The sequence below is a fragment of the Nesoenas mayeri genome (assembly GCF_963082525.1).
Source record: "Nesoenas mayeri genome assembly, chromosome: 12".
Classification (NCBI taxonomy): domain Eukaryota; kingdom Metazoa; phylum Chordata; class Aves; order Columbiformes; family Columbidae; genus Nesoenas; species Nesoenas mayeri.
The window spans coordinates 15593072-15613720 of record NC_137547.1 but is presented as its reverse complement, the minus strand read 5'-3'; the positions used below and the strand labels follow the sequence as shown (position 1 = coordinate 15613720).

General features: G+C 40.3%; 1 protein-coding gene across 1 annotated transcript; it reads left to right on the top strand.

Annotated features, from left to right (window-relative positions):
• The first annotated feature begins 17783 nt into the window (after positions 1-17783).
• Positions 17784-20308, top strand: UQCRFS1 (ubiquinol-cytochrome c reductase, Rieske iron-sulfur polypeptide 1). Its single transcript, XM_080352163.1, has 2 exons — positions 17784-18044; positions 19084-20308. Exons 1-2 carry the CDS (start codon positions 17834-17836, stop codon positions 19692-19694), a joined length of 822 nt encoding a protein of 273 aa, XP_080208289.1. The 5' UTR covers positions 17784-17833; the 3' UTR covers positions 19695-20308.
• The last annotated feature ends 341 nt before the right edge of the window (positions 20309-20649 follow it).

Here is a 20649-nt window from a genome sequence, read left to right as displayed (position 1 = left end):
TTTAGCTTAAATCCTTAGACATGACGAGCACCTGCAATTCATAATGATTAGAAAGTAGCAAGTATTCAGTAACTCTTCTATTCTACCCCTGAGATCACAAGCTTACTCCACACTCTAAAGATTTTAATAGCTTTTCTGTAGCATTTAAGCACTGGACTTTTAGGAAAGCGTTTTCCATTTCTGAGAGACACAGCTCTAGCTGGACGTAACCAAACAGCGTGGCAGGGGCAGCGTATTTGGAAACTGGAAATACATATTTATACTCTGCATCTTCTTTCCATAGGTCTCCCCCTGCACTGACTAAGCAGACTCCAAAGTGATATAATTCTGTTACTTTCTACCGACATCCCAAACCCTTCTTTTTGGATTTGCAGCTCTTTAATAGCGTCAACACCACTCCAATGTAGCCCCAAAGATTTACTAAAATTGCTATTTACTCACATTGATGACTACATTGAATGAGACTCCAATTTAGCAAACACTTGAGGTACCCACATGGTCCAGTTGAGTTCGGAGAAGCAGCGCATATGGGTGAGTACGGGGTCAGGACTAAAACTGAATGCAAAGTACATTTACTGGATACTGCCATACAATCTTTCTTAGTATTGCTTTATTTATGGTGATGGGAACATCCACACCTCTTAACACCAATTATTCTGAGCAAAACTACTCAATACAGTGTCTCTTAAAATGATCCCTCCACAAACACTTATTTTATAACTCTTGCAAAAATATTTCAGTCCCCCAATCACTTCCATTTGGCAAACCATTTCTAATATATAAGGGAAATAAATATACTTCAACAAATGTACCTCCCTTCATTTGCATACAGTTTTCTGCTAAAAATCAGCCCTTTTCCCAAATGCAGCACGAGTTTGATAAACATAAATTGACTCTGCTTCCATTTTTTAGCAAAGGGATGTATGTTAAGAAATAAAAATGCAAGCAATTGTTCCTACTGCTTGCTATTCATTGCTCAGATACTGAAAGTCTCTTTATGAATAACATGAATTGATGTTCTTGTCAGTAACAACAATATTTACAGAATGTATGTTACATTAAAGAGGAAATTGAAAGTAAAGCTGTGATTCCACTAAAAGAGACATTGAAACATGCAGACTATCTCACCCTCGCAAAGTCTGCTCACCTTTTGCCAAGATGTTTTGCTTAGTATTCATAGACCTTTTGTATTTGATGTTGACTATTTAAATCAGTTATTATCTGTCAAAGTAGGTCTCTGCAAACATTTGTGATATCAGAAAGAAATAAACAGCAAGTTATTATAAAGCATAACAAAAACCTGGGCTTTTTCATAAGCTAGAGAAAGCTTCCATCATTCAACTAAGGATGTTCCTTGTGGGAAACACATAAAATGTTCTAAAAGTGAAATACAAAAATAAACAGTTTGTCTAATTCACTTTCCTAAGGAACTACTAGAGGCTCCATTAGCACAGCAGCTTAGTACCAAATGCTACCATTAAAATTAACATAGAGCTGATCGCAGTGCAGACCACAAAGGTCCCATCAATACCAGCAAACACAAGAAGAAACCTCATCTGAATAAACATATCTCCACCATTTTCAACCTGGTGGAACTACGGTGCTTAACTCTTTCTCACTATTTTGTTAAGAAAAATAGTTCATTTTCCTTAAAGTAATTCCTGAATTCATAAAAGAAGAATGATGCATTCAGCACATAGTTCTTATGGTGGATAGAAAACGATCACATTTTATTATTTACTTGGAGATCAATAAACACACTTCTAGCCCAAGTCCCTCACACCCCTGCAGCCATTGAAAATACACCCAAAACTCTCAAGTCATAAAATGCAAATTGCATTTCCTTTTCTCCATACACAGAAGCACAATGCACCAAAAGATACCTTCCAAAAAAGAGTACGAATCGAGCTTTCTTTACATTATCCAAAATATCTTTTTGACAAGTCCTCACTCACGCTCTTTGACCAAGGAAACTAGGGGAGAAGAGCAGAGACCTGAGAGCAGTGTATGGGGTCAGCAGCACTCTCTCCTCTCAAGGACAAACCAACCCCCTTCCCAAAGGAAGGAAGCAATCAGTCAGTCCATGGGATTGCTGAGGAGTCTTGCACAGACTCACCACAGAGAAAAAGCAGCATAAAATAGGCCTTTTTAAACAAATATTTTGAAATGATGGACTTGCTGATACAGATCACTTAACAGAATGTACACAGGAGATTTTAACAAAATACATCTCTGGGTAACCAAATTCTTCCACCCCAAAATTCCTAAGCCAAGTAGTAGAGTACAGTAGCTAAGAGATATTAATTAGAAAATATACAAAACGACAACAAAAACACCAAAAGAACAAAACAGGATACCTGGAAAAGGAGGGAGTTGTAGTTATAATTTCACCACATATATATCATCCAAAAAAAATGCTATTTCAAAAGACTGCTGCAAATTTAAAAAATTAAAAAGTCCTAACAATGCTGAATATATGAAGCAGGGTCCATGCACCAATGGAGAGATGATGCGTTTAACAGGTTTTTCTGTTATGGTTACATTCAAAGCAGACAATTATGCAAATAAAAAGAAGGAAAACTCTGCAAAGGCAAATACTTCTCTCTCACAGGAATGAAACTGAAAACAATATTAATCATATGGCTCTTGAGAATTTGATATTAAGCACCACTAGTGACAAAAGATTAAAACCGATAATTCAAATACATTTCAACTGTCATATAAATCCATTAATTTTCCTTTCTCTCAAATTTTACATTTCTCATTTCTTTCCTCGATGAAAATAGGAAAATGGCTTATGGGCAGGGATGGGAAGCAAAGAAAGCAAATCAAATGGAATTGCAACAGGCAGGTAAAAAGCAAGCCATGCTTTGAGCCAAGACAGCTTCTTGAATAGATTTATGTTACTGCAGAACTGAAGTAGTGTGCCATGATTTTTGATAGATTTGCTGAAGAGTATATTCTCAAAGCCAAACAGAAAATGCACAGTTACATGGAAAACATCGTAATAAATTGCCCTAATTTGTCTATAATAATTTTGTCGTGCTACACGTGCAAAAATTTATATTTTTAAGTGAAAACACACCTTTAAACACACATGCCTCAAAACTTCAGGTTTTCAGGCAGACAATTTTGAGAACTGGCATCAGCAGGCTCGTACATTTTGTGGCAACACTTGGTAAACCTGACTCATGTGTAAGACACTTTCCCTTTTGGTTGAGAAAAAGAACCTAATTTTCTTCTACCTGGACAGTGAAACGATGCACAAGTCAAACGGTAGGACACCTGCACTTAGAGCAAGAAAGAAGAGAGCAACAGGAGAAAAATCATGCTACTTTTTATAATAAATCTGAAATGGAGATTCAAACTGCCCTCAACTGGAGGAATAATTAAATTATCATCCAGAGGTGGAGGTTAAACCTCCTTTTGTATGAAGCTGTTGACAAACATACTTCATTAAAGCGCCACTCTTGTTCCTACAGCACTTCTGAGAATGCTGTTACGCAATTCTACCTCTCTCCTCTTTAGTTCCTCAAGCCAAGTGCTCTGTCTCAAAATCAAGAGAGGTATCTATACCTATTCTGTCTCTCCATCAGCCCTGCCAACACACCTGGACATCGGTAGCTTTCATTCTGCAAGCCCAATCTGGCCCTTGTTGACATCTTGTATTCCAATGGTGGTCTCATTACTACTCCGATAGCTCATCCCTTTCACTGCATCCATATAGATACAATACATGTGACTGAACCTATTATCTCCTTCATATGCTGCTCTTCAAATTATACCATAAATTTGGACAGTGTTTCTTCTTTGCCTGTTTATATGGCCATCTCCCCTTCACATGCTGCTTGCTGACCCTTACATTTCAATAAACTACTTATCGAATAGAAGTGGTACAACAGCCTTTCTCAAAACTGGAGTGAAATCCCAAATGACAGGAAATCCGTATAGTGACGTGTTTGGAGAAGAGGTTTTCCAGGGCTTTTTGTACAGCCCCAGTGAAAACTAGACATTGCCCAAGAACAGTTCTCGCAACACAAATACTAATTTAGCAATGTGTTTCTGTTTTAGCAAACCCAATATCTGCTTTATAAAAATACAACTCCCCTCCTACCAAGCTGCTGACTGACATATTCTGCTTCTTGTCACTGAAACTTAGTATCATGCTGTGTTTTCATGTTGAGATGAAAATTGGAAAATAGATATACAGGTTTATTCTGTCATCTTGACAATCTGTTTTTTCCTTGTGATATTTTAATCCACTTTCCATACTTTCAACATTAACAACTTCTGACAAACTTTTCTTCTCCCATGAAGATAACATCCTCATAAATGACCTTACACTATTTCTGAGGCTCAGAACATGAATTTATTTCCTTTTATCACTTTGTACTAAAAAGGAAGAAAATGAACCATTATTAAATAGGGCTTTCCTCCCCTCCTTTTTAATTCTCCTTAGGAATAACAGTTTCTTTTCCTTTTATCTTTTCAGTCTGAACTACAGGTACAGTCCTATTATATCACTTGCTGATGACTTTAAGCATATTTCAACTCAAATGCATTCCTTAAATCAATGAAAATGAATTAAATTAGTATCTGCAGGCAGAATGAATTACATTAAATGTCCAATGCAAGGCTTACACATTTTCCTCCATGCAAACCCATTAATAATGTGTGCCAGGCAATCAAATAAACAATTTTATCCAAACAAAATGTAATGTCCATATTTTCAATTTTTTTCTTATTAAAAAATAAGATTTCTTTGAATGACAGTATTCCAAGAGAAAAGGTAATAATCTATTTTCCCACAGAGAAAAGGAAGGCAGAGGATTTTCATTTATATTTTAAAGAATTATACCATTTACAAAAAATACTGGTTTTCTAGGACTGAAAAGTGAATTTCTTTCTTCACCCACAGAACAAAACAAAATCAACTGTGGAAAAAGGGATCCATGTTGTTTGATATACACGTATTTCTGCTGCCAGTGTGGTATTTTTAGGAGCAAGATGTTTGTACGCAGCCTGGTCTCTGCTTGAAAGATGAGTAAGGATGTGAATTTCTGATAAACACAGTTATCCACAAGAAGCAAGGCTAGACACATGTACATATTTAAAATGAGACACTGGATATCCAGTAACATTGTCATCTGGGATTATTATAGATAAAACTGGGATTTGCATCAGTTCTTCTTGTTAAGTGTTTGGCATCACCTCCAACACTTGTGCTTATAAATGCTGAACTATGTGTTATAAACCTTACTCAGCTGACCCATAAAAAAAAGTATCTTCATTAAGCATAAAGGTCAAACAGGATTATAAATTCCTTAGATAAATAAATGGTGAAAATGACTGCTATTTCCACAGCATCAATGTGTGTGATAGCCATAAATCCAACAAGAATTAACTATTTCAGGAAGTAATAAAGTTGCATTACAGACACGAATAGCATGTGTTCACTAGGTCTAGCTCAGGCAGTAGTCCCAAGGGATACTCCACTGTCCCCTCTCCCTCTAAATTATCTAAAGGGAAAGGGCTTTTGCATCTCCCAGAAATAATTTTTCCTTTGAAAGATAAGGAAAGATAGGGAATACAGAACAAAAACAAGAAAAGCTTTCAGACTTGTTTTCCTTTGCTCCTTTCTGCCTAAAGTCTAATTATCTTACTTCGCCCCAACCTCAAAGCACCTCACGGTTTTTCATGTGTTAACAAGGCACATTCCAAATGGGGCACGGAAGCAAAGCAATTTGCTCAAGCTGCCCGCAAAGCCCATGGGTTTCTCAAACTCCAGCCGAATGCCAGAAACACCATCCCCTGGCTTTGCAATCACTAAGAATCCAGGGCCTTTTCCAAATGTTCATTCTAAGTTCCATTTTAGCACAGCTAATGCTGCCTGCAAGAGAATTCTTCTGATATGAGAGTGTGGGGATCTTGTGCTGGCAAATTCAGCTGACGAGAGCTCTCCAGCGCCCACTGGTAACACGTCTGTGGCAGCCAGGGTCCCTGCTGGGGACCAGTGCACACTTGTCACCCTGCTGTGGTGACAGGAATCAGAAAATACATCCTGGCCAAAATGAAATCAATGGCAAACACCTGCTCACTGGCAGATTAAACCTCACACCTGGAAGACATTCCTTTTGAATAGAAAAAAGATAGTGTTTGTAGCAAGGTAATTTTTTAGATTTTGGTGGTAGTGTTTTCAAAGACCTGTGGAAGCATCTGCTAATTTCAGATGATGTCACATAGAGAAAATGAGTGATCACACTTTTTTTTTCCCTAGGATTTGAAACAGACTAAAGAAAAAATACTTCCTCTTATTTTTTTAATTAGAATTGCCTGCCCCTCACCAGGTGGAAGGACACTGCCTGCAGGAGCTTTTTTATTGGCTAAAAACTTGGTTTATATAATCAGCATGGTAATTAGTGAGCTCTTTGCTATTAAAAGGAACTAATTAGTGCTATATTTTGCCAATTGATCCATGCCCATGAAGCAATTTAGAAATGTAAATAGCATTCTGTGAACCACTTAAAATGTACAATATCAACACCAAGAAAATGTAGCTGAAAGTTGTCTTTGACTAAACTCCAATCTATAATTCTCCAGCAGTTGAATCAAATCTGTGTGGAACTGGAAAATGAAAATTATTACTTTAAGTCTTATATTGTTCTGCACTACTTGACAGATTTCCTTTGCAAGGGATGGGGCCTGTTAGAGCAAGTAAATACTCATCTCAGATTCTGTGACACTTTCACAGGTGATCTCGCAATCAGACAAAGCCACAAAGTTCCTACACAAGTAGCTGCAGAGCCATTGGATTTCCCTGGGTGACTCCACAACTTGCAGTGATGCTGCTCTTTACCCTGAGGGCTTCTAGGAGGTTTTAATGTGCATGAAGTCCTACTGGTCACCCAGAGAAAGGGCCTTCTGAGAAGCAGTTTGAAAAGAAAATCACCTTTGCTCAAAATTAATGATTAGCACGGATCTGAAACTGTTACAGAATGAGTTACTTACAACTTTGTACTCTCTGCCAAGTTTTCTCATGCTTCAAAAAGAACTAATAAATTATCCAACAATTTCTAATATTGAAATGCAAGGAGGAGGGAGAAGAATGAGGAGGAGATGACAAGAGAGTGGACACGTGTCAACTGTTCAAAGAATTTCCCTTATTCAGGGAAATCTCAAGTGGAATCTTGCCTCCAATGAAGTCAACACAAAACTCAACGAGCTCAACAGTGCCAGTAGTTCAGCCTTGACCTGCTGTCTTGAACTCCATCCTCTAGTGCTCCATGAGCAGCCTGGTCCTTTCTCCCTGACCTGCTCAGGTGTCACTTCATTTCCAAGATAGCTGAGGCTCTGGGGCTGAACCCATTCTTTTAGATATTAAAAAAATTATTCTCCCATCAGCACAGCAATCCAACACGGTATTTATAGGCTCTTCTACAGTGCCAAATCATTTTACAAACTGAAAGGACATCACTAGTAACTGAAATGGACACACTTTTTGACAGAGATCATAAGTAACTATAGCTGGCCCAATTCAATCGCTATTAAAGTAAAAAGCAGACTTCAGTGAGAGCTGAGTCAGGCTCTAAAATCCTGCAGCACGGTCACACAGTGCCTGCAACAGGAAGGGAATATGGATTTCAGTTCAGACTTTGATAAGAAGCAAGGCAGGTCACAGTCCTGGAGGGTATGAGGACAACCACACGCCTGTTCACATACTCCTGTGTAAATTTGATGGGCACTTCACGTGGATAAGTGATTTCCCCTATTTGTTCAGATAACTTTCATTCTGTGCTCCCACAGCCACACTCTTCTGCCAGCATTAATACTACCAATGTGCTATTTCAGAGCAATTTCTTTAAGATCACGAATTTCAACAGTTAAATGTATATTTCCCTACTCTGTTCCTTCTTATTTCCATTTTTTGAAGAGAAAAGGATTATGCTATTTTGGCCTTTGCTCTTGTGGTTTTTTTAGTACATTAAATATTTTAGGCTCTTAATTCCTTCCACAAAAATGAATGCTTATACATTAATTTTACTTTAAGAAATTTATTTTCACTTCCAAGCTGCAGAAACAGCTCTTACTGAGTATTATTTTTATCTTTCTTGGAGATGGGTGATTTATTTTTAATTGCTTCTTTAGGTCAGGATGCTGCTTACCAGTATGCCTGCATTTACTGTGTTGATTAATTTAAGCTTTTTTAAAAAGTAATATGTCAAATCCCTTTTTTCCCCTGGAAAGCGAAGTCATGGTGGAGAGAGAGATATCCATTATTAATCAGCATTAACCAAAAGTAATGAAAAACACAAGAAGGATCTTGAAGACTTGAGTGCTCTTGGGTGAATGACTTTATACCAGGTTATACTTTTCCAGGAGAAGCTCTCCTAGGAAATTAAAGCACAGAGAGACGGAGGTCTAAGTCCTCAGAGCTATTGAGGTCCTTCATTTTTATTTCAAGGCAAAAAAGAAAACACTTAAAAAGAAAAAAAGGAAAGAAAAGAAAAAGAACAATCTCCAAGGTTACACAAAGATGTACATGAAAAGAAAGACCACGCCCAGCTCTTTCAAATATTAAACTCCATCTAATCCAAATCGAGCTGTCCACACCCTCAAAGCTAACAAATTTCAATGAGGCTTATGTTGCTGTTAAAGAAACAAAATGTATCAACCTGTTCACACTTTTTAAAGTTTTTCTGTCCCCAGAGTGGAATTCTAAAAATACAAAGGAGCATTTTAGAATCCTCAGCTTTTTCTGTAACCAGCATCCTTGCACATGCTTCCTGTGCCCAGTAAAGCATTGGCTAAAGTGAGCCTAGACAGAATATAAGATTACTTTTTTTGCTCCAAAGTTTTATTTATTTCAAATGTAGATAAGGAATAAATTATTGCTAGTCCTGCTACACTATGTTCATGCTGTTCTTTTCATGCTATTCTTGGTGCTAAAGAAGGTACTGATATTTCTTTAAGATTTTATTTGGGGGCCATAAAGGTGTTTCCCCCACGGAAGGCAACGGGACCTATTCATTTAAGATGAGTGGAACTGATAACTCTAACCCTACACTGCTTTCATTCTGGACTGTGAGCTGCCTGCCAACATTTTGCCTGCTCCTTTGGGCCCTTTTTATTCTCTTCATTTTCAGGACAAGTGGTAATATATTCCCTTGGAAACATGACACAGCTTGGACCATCTGCTTTGTGAGAGACCCTTGTAACAGTAGCAGCTCCTCTCCTTACTCTACATATAACTCATGAAAAATGGGCTCATGATCAGTTACTAACATTTATATTGTATTATCCATTTGCTAGAGCAAGGCAGCTTCCAAGTGCATCAGTCTTGTTTTAAGAAAGCTAGCAACTTTTTGCAGGAAAAGGCCATAATATAGAATGAGTGACATTGCTCAGTGACGGATACTTTGGAAACTAGACCCTTTTATAAAATACAACTTCTTGTATCTTCAGACTTCGGCACACAAGTGAAAATTTCAGATTTCTTCTGTCCTCAGAAAGTATTTGTCTGCATCACAATGCCATGACACAAACTGTCACTGTTCAGTTTAACTGCAGTAATTAAACCCACTTCTAAAGAAAGAAAAATGAAAGACCGTAGCAGTAAGAAAACTAACTTGAATGGATTCTAGTTAGTACAATTAGTATTTAATACTAATAATTCGTACCTCTGTAAGACATGCATAGTTACCACTAACAATAATGCAGGCTCCAATAACACGAGATAAAATTATAAGCATGCGTGTAGATAAACACTCAAAACTTCACCCTTTTTCACCTCCCTTCACAGACAACCCCACATCGACATTATTAAACTGATTTATATCCCTGCCTGGAGAAAAGCAAAAACCTTTCTCCACTTTACCATTTCCTGGAAATGAGCTTTCAGTCATAATCTATATTTTTATTCATGTTAACATCCTTTGCTAAATTCATAAGGCTATGAGTTTCAATAACTGAAATCAGTGTATTCGCTCTTGATTGCTCTGTTCATTTCAGATTAGTTGTCTGTTTAACTGAAAAACATTCCAGAGATTATTACCTGAATCCCTGAGACCACCTGCAGAGACTCACTCGCTGAATTGTTTTGAAAGCTGAGTTTGCAAGTCGAGAAAAATATTTGCATATTCAGTGACACAGGAGGTACCTTCTACCCACATGGGCATCTGGTGGCTGCGTATAATAAAATCAGTATTTCTTGTATCTATCGGAAAACTCATACGCCCTCTATCCCACTGACCTATTTAACAGTCACATTGCACAGTTACACTTTGATCACCTGCCACATATCTGGATCCTTCCTTCTCATGTCACTTCCTATGACAGAATTGTAATTTGTGGTAGAAACATTTGACAGGACTCTCTACATGACCTTTGATAACCGTCTACTTTGTACTACTAAGTTTCATCCTAACTTTTAAAGTTTTCTAATTCTTTCCATATTATATTCTGATTTTCCCTAAATAGAGAATGCTTCATAAGTTTGCCTCAGCAGATTTCATGAGTATATACCTCTTTCTTGCACCAAGGATCACTAAAAATATGAAATATAACCACTCTGAAAACTTGGGGGAACTCCACTGGGGACCATTAGGAACAGTCTCAGTAGCATGATTATTCTCCTAACTATGCATAAAAACACAGGAAAAAGCTCTTCTTAATCATTTCTACATAGAAGGACAGAAAATAAAGTCACCCAATATAAAAAATGACAAGCAGAAAATAATTTTAAAAATCTTTTGCATTATGGGCAGGTTTCCACAAGCCACTATTGAAGCAAGTGCTTAGTAATAGTCACAAGAACATTTAGATGATTAAGACTACAGTGAGCAGTGAGCTCAATTCAGGTACACGTTACACACGTATTGTTCCCAATTCCCTGGGGCACACAGAGATCAATACCACAGTCTGAGGCCAGGGACAGCTTTTTTTCCCTCAGCACTGTGTTTTTAAACTGGATGCTCCTTATAGTAACACAGATCTGCTGCAATCCAGCTGAAACTAAGGGAAATACTTAGCTGTAAACCAGTTACAATTTATTTTAGCATCAACTCCTACAATTCAACTAAGGCATTCAGAGGAGAAAAGGCCAGAGGTGAAGTCTCTACACACATAAGGGGGAGGAAAGACAAAAAGTCATGACATGTGGACACTTCCACTGCATTAGCTCTCAGTGGTGTGGCTCTTCATTGCTCACAGCTCCAAGCGTTACAAAAAGCTCTTACTCTGCCATTATCTGCTTCGTAGTTGTTTTCAGCTGGTTAGAAGCCAAGGTCCAGCAACCCTGCACCGGGGAAAAGCTTACAGGAGAGCCTAATGGTGATCAAGGTCTTTACTATACATCATGAAATCGAGAACAAGTTATTTCCTTTGTCATCCTTTTTATGTCATCCTCCTTATTCTGCCGCTTCACCCAAGACAGCATTCATAGCGACACATGTAGGAGGAGGTGCGATTTTTGGCCCTGCATCAAGTAGCATGCTTAGCTCTGGTGGTACCATTTCCCTTCCCTCTTCTGCTTTTCCAAGTCCTAAAAAGGTCTCTATGCTGACTAGTCAATAATTTAAGACACTCTAAAATGTTATAAATGCTCTATTTTTGTAACATTTACGCTTAACTGTGCAACTGTGAGAGATTTGTTAGCAATGGCACACCAGTGAGTTGTTCCAGCACGTACAGCTAAAGCTTGAAGTAACACCCAAGTTTTGACCAATAGAAACCATGTCAGCACCATTCCACAGACTGGAGATCGTCACTCCAAACCTCTTTCTGTGTAGACCAGCGGGGAGAATTTCTCTCTCCACCCCACATAAACATCAGCAGCTGGATGTCAGAGACAAGATGAAGTCCTTCAGATGGATTAATTGTAATAAATACATAAATAAAGCAAAGGAAGTTTGGATTGACCTTTGTAAACCTTTTCAGTTTTTCACCAAAGGTGGTCACAAAGTTGAAAATAGTTGGGCTTTGTTTCCATCTGCAGGTATCACAAAAAGAAAAGACTACATAGTAGAGGAGGCCAGCAGTCAAATGCATGCCCTTCAAGAGGTACAAGTGTCCGGGATTTTTCAGGAAAAGTGGAGGGAAAGCAAGAGAAAGGGAGAGAATATCTTCCCTCGAACCGATGCCGGCACTAGCTGTCCTTGATGATGCTCTGGGCAACTTCATTTGGCCTTTGGCTGTGGCCTCGCTGAGCAGCCTTTGATGTTGCCCCAGGCAATTATCATCTCACCTTTGGCTTCTGCTTGGTTGGACACCTTTTGTTGCCATTTCTGATTTATGTGATCAGATCTTATCAGTTTCACATAAATAAGACTCTCTTTGTCCATCTGGACAATTACGTAAATCTTTGACGTAATCTCAAGTTTGTTCTTTTTATTTTTATTTAATTCACTTCAGTGGGTTTATTTTCTTTCCTCTCCACAATAAACTCAGAAAATCCCCTTCTTCCTGCCTGGTGGAATGCCTCAGCTGCTTTGATTTTTCTGTTTTTTGGGGGCAGGGAGGAGAAATGTACTTTCTTTGTATTTATCTCATTTTATACTCAAAACATTGAGGGCACGTCTGCCAGAGCCAGATATTCCATGCCCTTCTACTCAGGGCAATATATCTTGGCCTTATCAAGCAGGAAGATAAAAGATTTAGAATAAAATGGCTGCTAAAGCTGAGATCTCCTGCCTATTACTCCTGCATTAATAGAAAGAGTACTAAAAGCTGCCATCAGATTTCTACTTTGTTCATGATACTTTAACTTGACTGGAAAAAGCTGAATTTAGATCAAGATTGCAGCAGAGAGGTGTTATCATTTCAACTATTTTGGGGAGTGGGGGAGGAATGTTTGACCAACCAAATGTTAGTAAACTTTTACTATAAATTTTTTACCCTCACTTTTCATATACATTCCTTTTGATCACATCTTGTGACTTCTCAAAGTGACAGGTCAGCTCCAAAGAACAACATCATCTACATTTCAAAAAGTCTCTGCAATTTCAACTTTAAACAAACTGTATTGCACACACGAATCTACCTTTGAATTTATTTAGCAGCTTCCCCAGTACCACAAAACAGAAATCATTGTAATGAATGTTAATCCTGCAAAGGAACTACCCACAGATAATTGGAGCCACTCTAGCAGGAGGGTGCTCTTATCTAAATAGTCAATGAACTGGAGGGATCTCCTCCCAGGTCTACAGGCTGTAGAGCCCAATAGGCTGCACAACATTAAAGATACATCCCTTATTTTGGAAAGTTTACACAGGAAAATTAAAACATAGCTATACAAAAAAAAGGTTACCATTATATTAAAAGTATGAAGTACTCTTGCAAGAAACCGCTTTTAAATGAAAGGCTGTATAGTGGAAAGAAAGTAGGAAACACAAATTTAGTAGCACTGACTTTTCAGAGCATAAAAATAACACAAGATGGCAACGAACTCAAAGAAAGATAACTTTCTGGTAAGATCAAATTGCCTGGGGTAACCAACATTTTAGCAAAAAGCCAGCCAAGTTCTGCAGTTAATATCTGAAGAAAACATAAACACAACAATAAAATACTATGTAAAGGCACTGAAGCAGCACTGCACGTGCCCAAAAGCATTATAACAATATGCTGCAACTATTTTGTAATACTGCAGACCTGACATCTTAGCATTTGTATTAACACAAACCAACTTTTAACTTCCTTTAAAATGTCGGAGATATTAAGCAGCATAAATTTTCATGAGGCTAACACTCTTGTGACTGCAGAAAAGCAATTGCAGAGGTCTGTTTAGATGGTTTACACAATACTATATTGGCATTACATTTTCAGATGTGGCTGGAAAACACTTGCTCAGTGGCAATACTCGGGAACATAAGCCTAACAGCAGTTAAACATCTACACACTAGAATATGTTTAGTCATTTTAAAATTAAAATTGCTCTTTTTTTGGACTCTAATAACAGAAAGAGGTGCCTTTTTTCTGGACTATTTCAATTTTTTAACCATCATCTGACCACATCGTAATTCAAAACAAACACCTCTTGGAATAGCACTCACTCAGAAAAATATATTTGGGATGAGGCCATGCCCCATCCCAAACAGCTGAGCTGAGATAGCAAATTCAAACCTTACACCACTGTCAAAACTCAGAATCCTTAAACCCACATAACAACAACAAATAATCGCCAAACCCCACAACTGGTAACAAACCCTTCTACCAGCACTAGCTCAGATCCTCAGTCTCATGGTGAAACACCAAAGACCTACAGCAGCCTATTATCTGATGCCCTTAGTAGAACCATCTGTTGCCCCGTTAGACTTTGTTTGGTTCTTTTGGATCTTTACCACGACCATGATAATTTTGTAATCTATCAGAGAATAGAAAATAAGATCACATTTCTGCAGCTCTTAAATGAAATAACGTTTGTAAAACTTGTGCTGTTGAAATGGCAGCCAGGTGGGTCTCCCTAGTTTCCTCTCCTCCTGCTTGAATATTGTTTATTGTCACCCATACATGGATTCACAGCCCTAACAGCTTCTACAAATTACCTTTCCTCTAGAACATTATTACAGCATAATTACTACATGCCTACTAACTACAGTTACCAACAGTACAGTGTGCTGAGTTGGGTAAATCATTATTTACCCAGACTTAGATGTAACAAATTTGCTGGGAAATAAATAAATTATAGATCAATACTACTGGAACTAGAATGACCCATCCCACTTAATTAGAACTATCATATTTCAGTACATTTCAGACAACAGTTTTAAAGAGTCAGTGAATTACTTACATGAAAAAGTCAAACCCTTAAATAAGCCTCAGTAAGGCCAGTCCCTCACCTATAACTCTGCAGGTTTTTTTAATGCACAATAATAATTTAATAGAAATGCCATTAGTTACAGCTGAATTTCAAAACCATAACTCCTTATAGAACCAGTATGAAACACTAAAGCTTCACAGCCTTACATGAGTTGACTGGGCTGATGAGCTGAGAACTTGTAGATTTCTAGATGGTTTAGCTCAAATACCTTCACAACATATCTCTGTGTTAACTTTATCCTGCATTTTAGGAAAAATCTAAAAGACTGAACCATTTAAGAGGCTTGACTGGAGCAAGCATACACCTACTAGTGTATCCATCTAATATCAGACTAAATCTTAGCATTGGAAGCTGTGAGAAGTCAAGCACGAGACTGATGCTATAAAGTAAAAAACATTTGGGAGGAAACAAAACAAACCCCAACCAAAACCAGACAAACCAACCCCAACAAAACCACCCACAGATATTTACTTATTCATCCTAGTTTTAGCAGAAGAATAGATATTTCCTTCATTCCAGGATTCATTTATGTGATATACCTATTGTCCTCCTATCCTTGCAATTAACCTAAACAAGTTTTGGGTGAGAACATCATCCCAAATTGAGAGAACCGGAACCCTGCCCAGAGGAAGGACTTTGTTGGTGCTTCCAACCAGAGTCCAAGACACCCCTCGTTTCTCAGCACCACTGCCTGGCCAGCAGCCGCTCTGTAGGTCTAGGCTGGAGCTCTGTGGGGGCAGCCAACAGCCTCCCTGCTGCAAAGGAAGGAAACACAACTACGGCTTTCTGCCGTCTTGTCTCTTCAAGTGCCGCCCTTCCCCAGTGTCAATGGCCTGTATCTGCCAAGATTCATTTTATGAACTGAACTACCACCTCCAGAAGAGCCCCTGGGAGTGGGTTTGGCTTTAATTTGCCTGAAGGATGTCATTTGCTGCATGTTGCATGGGGGAAGGAGCTGACAGTAGTGTAGTTTTCTGTCAGACTATTTTTAAGAGCAGTCAAAAGGATGAAATCACAGAACTTATCTAATTAAACAAACAAACAAATAAATATTTCTGTCTTGCATGCTGCTGGCATATCATCTTAGAAGAAGTAATTTTAAAAACAAAAAAGTATTTTTATTCTTCTTTGATAAGCTCCACAGAGTAATATCATCCATTTCAGGACTACCCTGGCAGGTCAAGCCAAATCTATTGCTGTCTATCAGACTAGATACACAATATTCTTAACAGAATATTTAAATCTACCAAAATATTTTCTTCAGTATTAATATTTTCAAGTATTTTGATTTCCCTGTATCCACACAGGAACAAGAAGTGTGCATCATCAGCTAAAAAAAAAATAATCCTAGAAACAGAGCTTTTTATTTAATTTGTGCTCCTCAAAAATACAGCAGAAACTTTGGAAACATAATCCATTCTATTGTCAGGAAAGCAACTTTGCACATTCTTCCTGTTTAAGGTATGTGGGAGAGGAGAGGGTGGGTTTTTTTACACTAACTGTGCAGATCTAGAGGTAAAACAGCAGCAAGCTTCCCACACCATTCATACGGCTGAATGAAACTGATCTGAAAGATAAAAATTTGACTCAAGTATTTGCATCTCAGCCCGTGTTCGTGATTGAGAATAGAAGAAATATATTTTTGGCAATAATTACAGCTCCTGTGTTCCTTCGCCCTGCTAATCACTGATTATGAGTTTCTGGGGAACTATTTAACTTCCCCAGCAGTTTGAGCTCCAGACTGAACGTGCTTACGAGCAACAAAAACACTGAAGCTGTGGCAGCTGAAGGCTGCCCACAGAAACGTGGTTAGTAAGTGTATTGTAAAACATGCTTTGCATTTCTCAAACTTGATGCAAAATCTATCACTCGCCAATTTTCTATGACAAGCTGAAAAAAATGAGATAATGCCAAGAAGAAGAAAATCACCAACCAAAGCACTTCATGTGAACAGGTCTCTTCTGGAAATGAAAGCACTAACAAAACTGCTACAAACCTCTCCAGCCAGTCCCAGCCCCGGCAGGGACCAGGCACAGTGGGATAAGCCCCATCACTACTCCTAAGTTACTCTAACTGTACTAGAGAGGAAGTCAATGATTTGGACCCAGGAAACCTTAGAGGGAGCCTGAGATGAAACTTACACCTGAGACAAGCGAGCAGGGAGGTTTTCACACAGTAGCTTCTGAAAATAATGCAATTGTCATGAATTTGGGCTACCATAGAACAGAATTTGTTTGCTGATTAAACCTGAAACTCAGCAAAGATCAAGACCCTTTTATGCTTGACACTGTACACAGTTGCTCAAAGTCCTCTTCATGCTCAAGATCTGCACACTGAAATATGTTAAGGTAACCAGGGTTTTGGAAAAGGAAAACAGCACCTTCAGATTAAAACAAATGCTTGGGAGATGATAGCTTAAGAACGGAGTAAAGAATTAAAACCAGTTCTTACCGTTCCCGACTAAGGGACAGACAGCGCTGTCCCGGCGAGGGAACGCGTGTGTGCCCTGCTCGCCCCTCAGCCTCACAGGGCTCGTCACAATCCGTGACACCTGTGGCGTCACCCACCCGCCGCACTCCCCGCTTCCCACCAGCTCCCCCAGATCCAGCCTGACGTTAAACCACGACTTCACAATCCCACTCTGTGTCACTTCCACCCCAACCCCCCAGTCCCCTCGCCGTCACCACCCGACCCGTCCCGCAGCACAACGCTCCATTAAACACTTTATTAAGCGGCTCCCGGGCGCTCCCCGTCCCCCGCCGGGCAGCAGCGGTCACGGCAGGACCGAGCCGCTCCGGTAACCGCGGCCAGACCCAGCCGCTCCGGTAACCGCAGCCAGACCCAGCCGCTCCGCCTCAGGACTGCGACAGCAGCGCCTGCGCCGTGACATACAACGCCGTCACCCAGCGGCGCTGCCGTGACGTGTCTACAGCGCGACGGCGTGACGTCAGGGCGCATGCGCACTGCCGCACCACCGGGAAGGTCGCAGCTGTGACCGGCGCCGCTGCCGCTGTCACCGCCATGTTGTCCGTTGCCGCCCGCTCTGGGCCGTTCGCGCCCTACCTGTCGGCCGCGGCGCACGCAGTGCCCGGCCCGCTGAAGCCGCTGGCGCCGGCAGTGGCGCGTCGGGCCGAGAAGGTGCCGCTGGAGCTGAAGCGGCCTCTGCTCTGCCGGGAGTCGATGAGCGGCCGGTCGGCCCGGGGGGGCCTCGTCGCCGGTGCCAGCCTTAACGGTGCGGGCCGGGGGGCGGGACGCCGCGGGCTGGGCTCTGGGGGAGCCGCTCGGGCGGGGGCGGTCGCGTCTGCCTCGGCTCAGCGGGCGGGAATCGGGCCGGGGGCGCGGGCGGCGGGTCCCGGGGCACCGCGTCCCGAGGCAGCGGACGGGCTGGGCCCGCCGGTGCTGCCGCCTCCACCAGCGCTTCTCGGGCACGGCCCGGCCGGAGCGCACAGGACTCACCGCAGCAGCCGGAGAGCGCGTCCTCGGGTGCGGTGTCCGGCCTGGCAGGCCGGGAGCAGTAGAGTCCCGAGTTAAGTGAGACGTTCTGACTTTTACCTTTTTTTTAAAAAGATTTGATGCAGTATTTGAGTCCAGGCTGTCCTCGTGATGATAACATGAGTTATGACTATAGATCTAAGGGCGCTTGAAAGGCTGCTTCCTTGTGGTGACTCTTGGGTGGATATTTATTTTGCAGTTGGGAAGATGCAAGTAAATTCTGTTTAGTTCAATAATAGATTTGACTGAGGGGCACCAAAGCAGAGAGGTGCAGTAAGAACACAGTGCGTTTTACAGTTCCAGGCAAACAGCTCAAACAGTAGACTGACTATGTCAAAACCATCACTGTTTCCTCGTTTAGAATTCCTTTATCTTCCCCCTCCACTCTGTTCCTGCAGTATTCAGAAAAGCATCAGCCAGGTCAATTTCCACCCAAGTTGTTCTTGCAGAACTGACTTCTGGCCAAAGGGTGGTGGTTCTCCCTGAACTGCAAATCAGTCCAGCCCAATATTACTGAGGAGTTTGGCTTTGTGTGTGTGATCTTTCAGCACTTGGAAATTGCATCTTTTCACTTGCCCTCAAAGGTGGTTTGCTGACCGTGTAACAGGATAGCAAGTACTAACTAACAGAGATACTAGAAACATGTATAATTATTGGATTGCTACCCAGACTTTGCAATAACTTTTGCCCATTATTCCAAAAATGCCATTTGAAAGGTATGACTTAAAATACCATCAGATTTTTTTACCTGAAAGCACTGTTGTTTCATATTCTTGCAGCACCTGCTAGCGTTCGTTGCATCCATAACGATGTTGCGGTACCCGACTTCTCTGCCTATCGTCGTCAAGAAGTGCTGGATTCCACGACGTCTTCTCAAAGCAGCAGTGAAGCCAGAAAAGGGTTTTCCTACCTGTTAACTGCAACAACATGTGTAGCAACTGCATATGCTGCCAAGAGCGTTGTCACCCAGTTTATTTCCAGCCTGAGTGCCTCTGCTGATGTGCTAGCATTGTCTAAGATTGAGATCAAGTTATCTGACATTCCAGAAGGCAAGAACATGGCTTTCAAGTGGAGAGGGAAGCCCCTTTTTGTGCGTCACAGAACCCAGGCAGAGATTACTCAGGAAGCGGAAGTCGATGTGTCTAAACTGAGGGATCCTCAGCATGACTTAGACAGAGTAAAGAAACCAGAATGGGTCATACTAGTAGGTGTCTGCACTCATCTTGGTTGTGTGCCCATTGCTAACTCCGGAGATTTTGGCGGTTATTACTGCCCTTGCCATGGCTCCCATTACGATGCCTCTGGCAGAATCAGGAAAGGTCCTGCTCCCTATAACCTTGAGGTCCCGACTTACCAGTTTGTTGGTGATGATGTCGTGGTTGTTGGCTGAATAATGAGGTGCTCACTTTTGTGTTCCTGTGAATGTACACTGAGACTCTGGAATACTGTAAAGCCAGATGATCCTGAAAACATATTAGCTGTCTAGATTCTCAACCAGAAGTATGTTCGAATACTTCCCTGTGTTCAATTTTAATAAAAACTTAAGAGTGAGCACTTTTTCCTGACTTACAACAATGTGTATTTATTTGTGTACTGACTTCTAGTGTGTCTAGGTAAAGAGATATTAGAGCAGACCCAGAGTGGTTTATGGAGCCCTCCTGCAGTGCTGCTGATTCAAGACAGAAACTGAACTACAAAGCCATCGTTTCCTTAATACCACATATTTTCTTTTTGTTATTGTTGGTTTTTTGAGGTTTTTTTTTTTTTTACTGCATTATAGGAAGAAAAAAAGATCTAAAAAGATCTCGCTATGAACTTCTAACAGTGTTTGGCATAAGTTTCAATATAGAATCCTATGAGATGTAATCCTTCCAGTGTATTTTTGTTTGTTTATTTTCAAAGGAAGTGAAGGAAAAAGTAAATAAAAACATACCTAGAAAGAAAACTCTCTGACATTGTTCAGAAGCAGTTTATAATTGTTTACCTAGAATGGTAGCAATGTAATTTTCTGATGATGTGGACAAAAATCAGCGTGTCATATTAGAATTACAACATGATTTTACTTGCAGTTAAGGTGTGACATTACATATATATAAACATCAGAGCAGGTGCTTAGGACTCTGGTAAATTGGTGACACTTTTCCAAAATAAGTTGAGAAAAAAGTAAAATCTAAGTTTTATAGTCCACTGAGCCTGGACTAATCTCTAATGTTAGATGTAGCAAAAGGTGGTGTCGTCATCAGACTGTGTGAAAACCATAGGCTAAGCTCAACAAAGGCCAAAACTTTGAAACCTCTTACCTTGATGCTGACTCTGAAGGCACAGAGAAACAAATGCATCCCAAA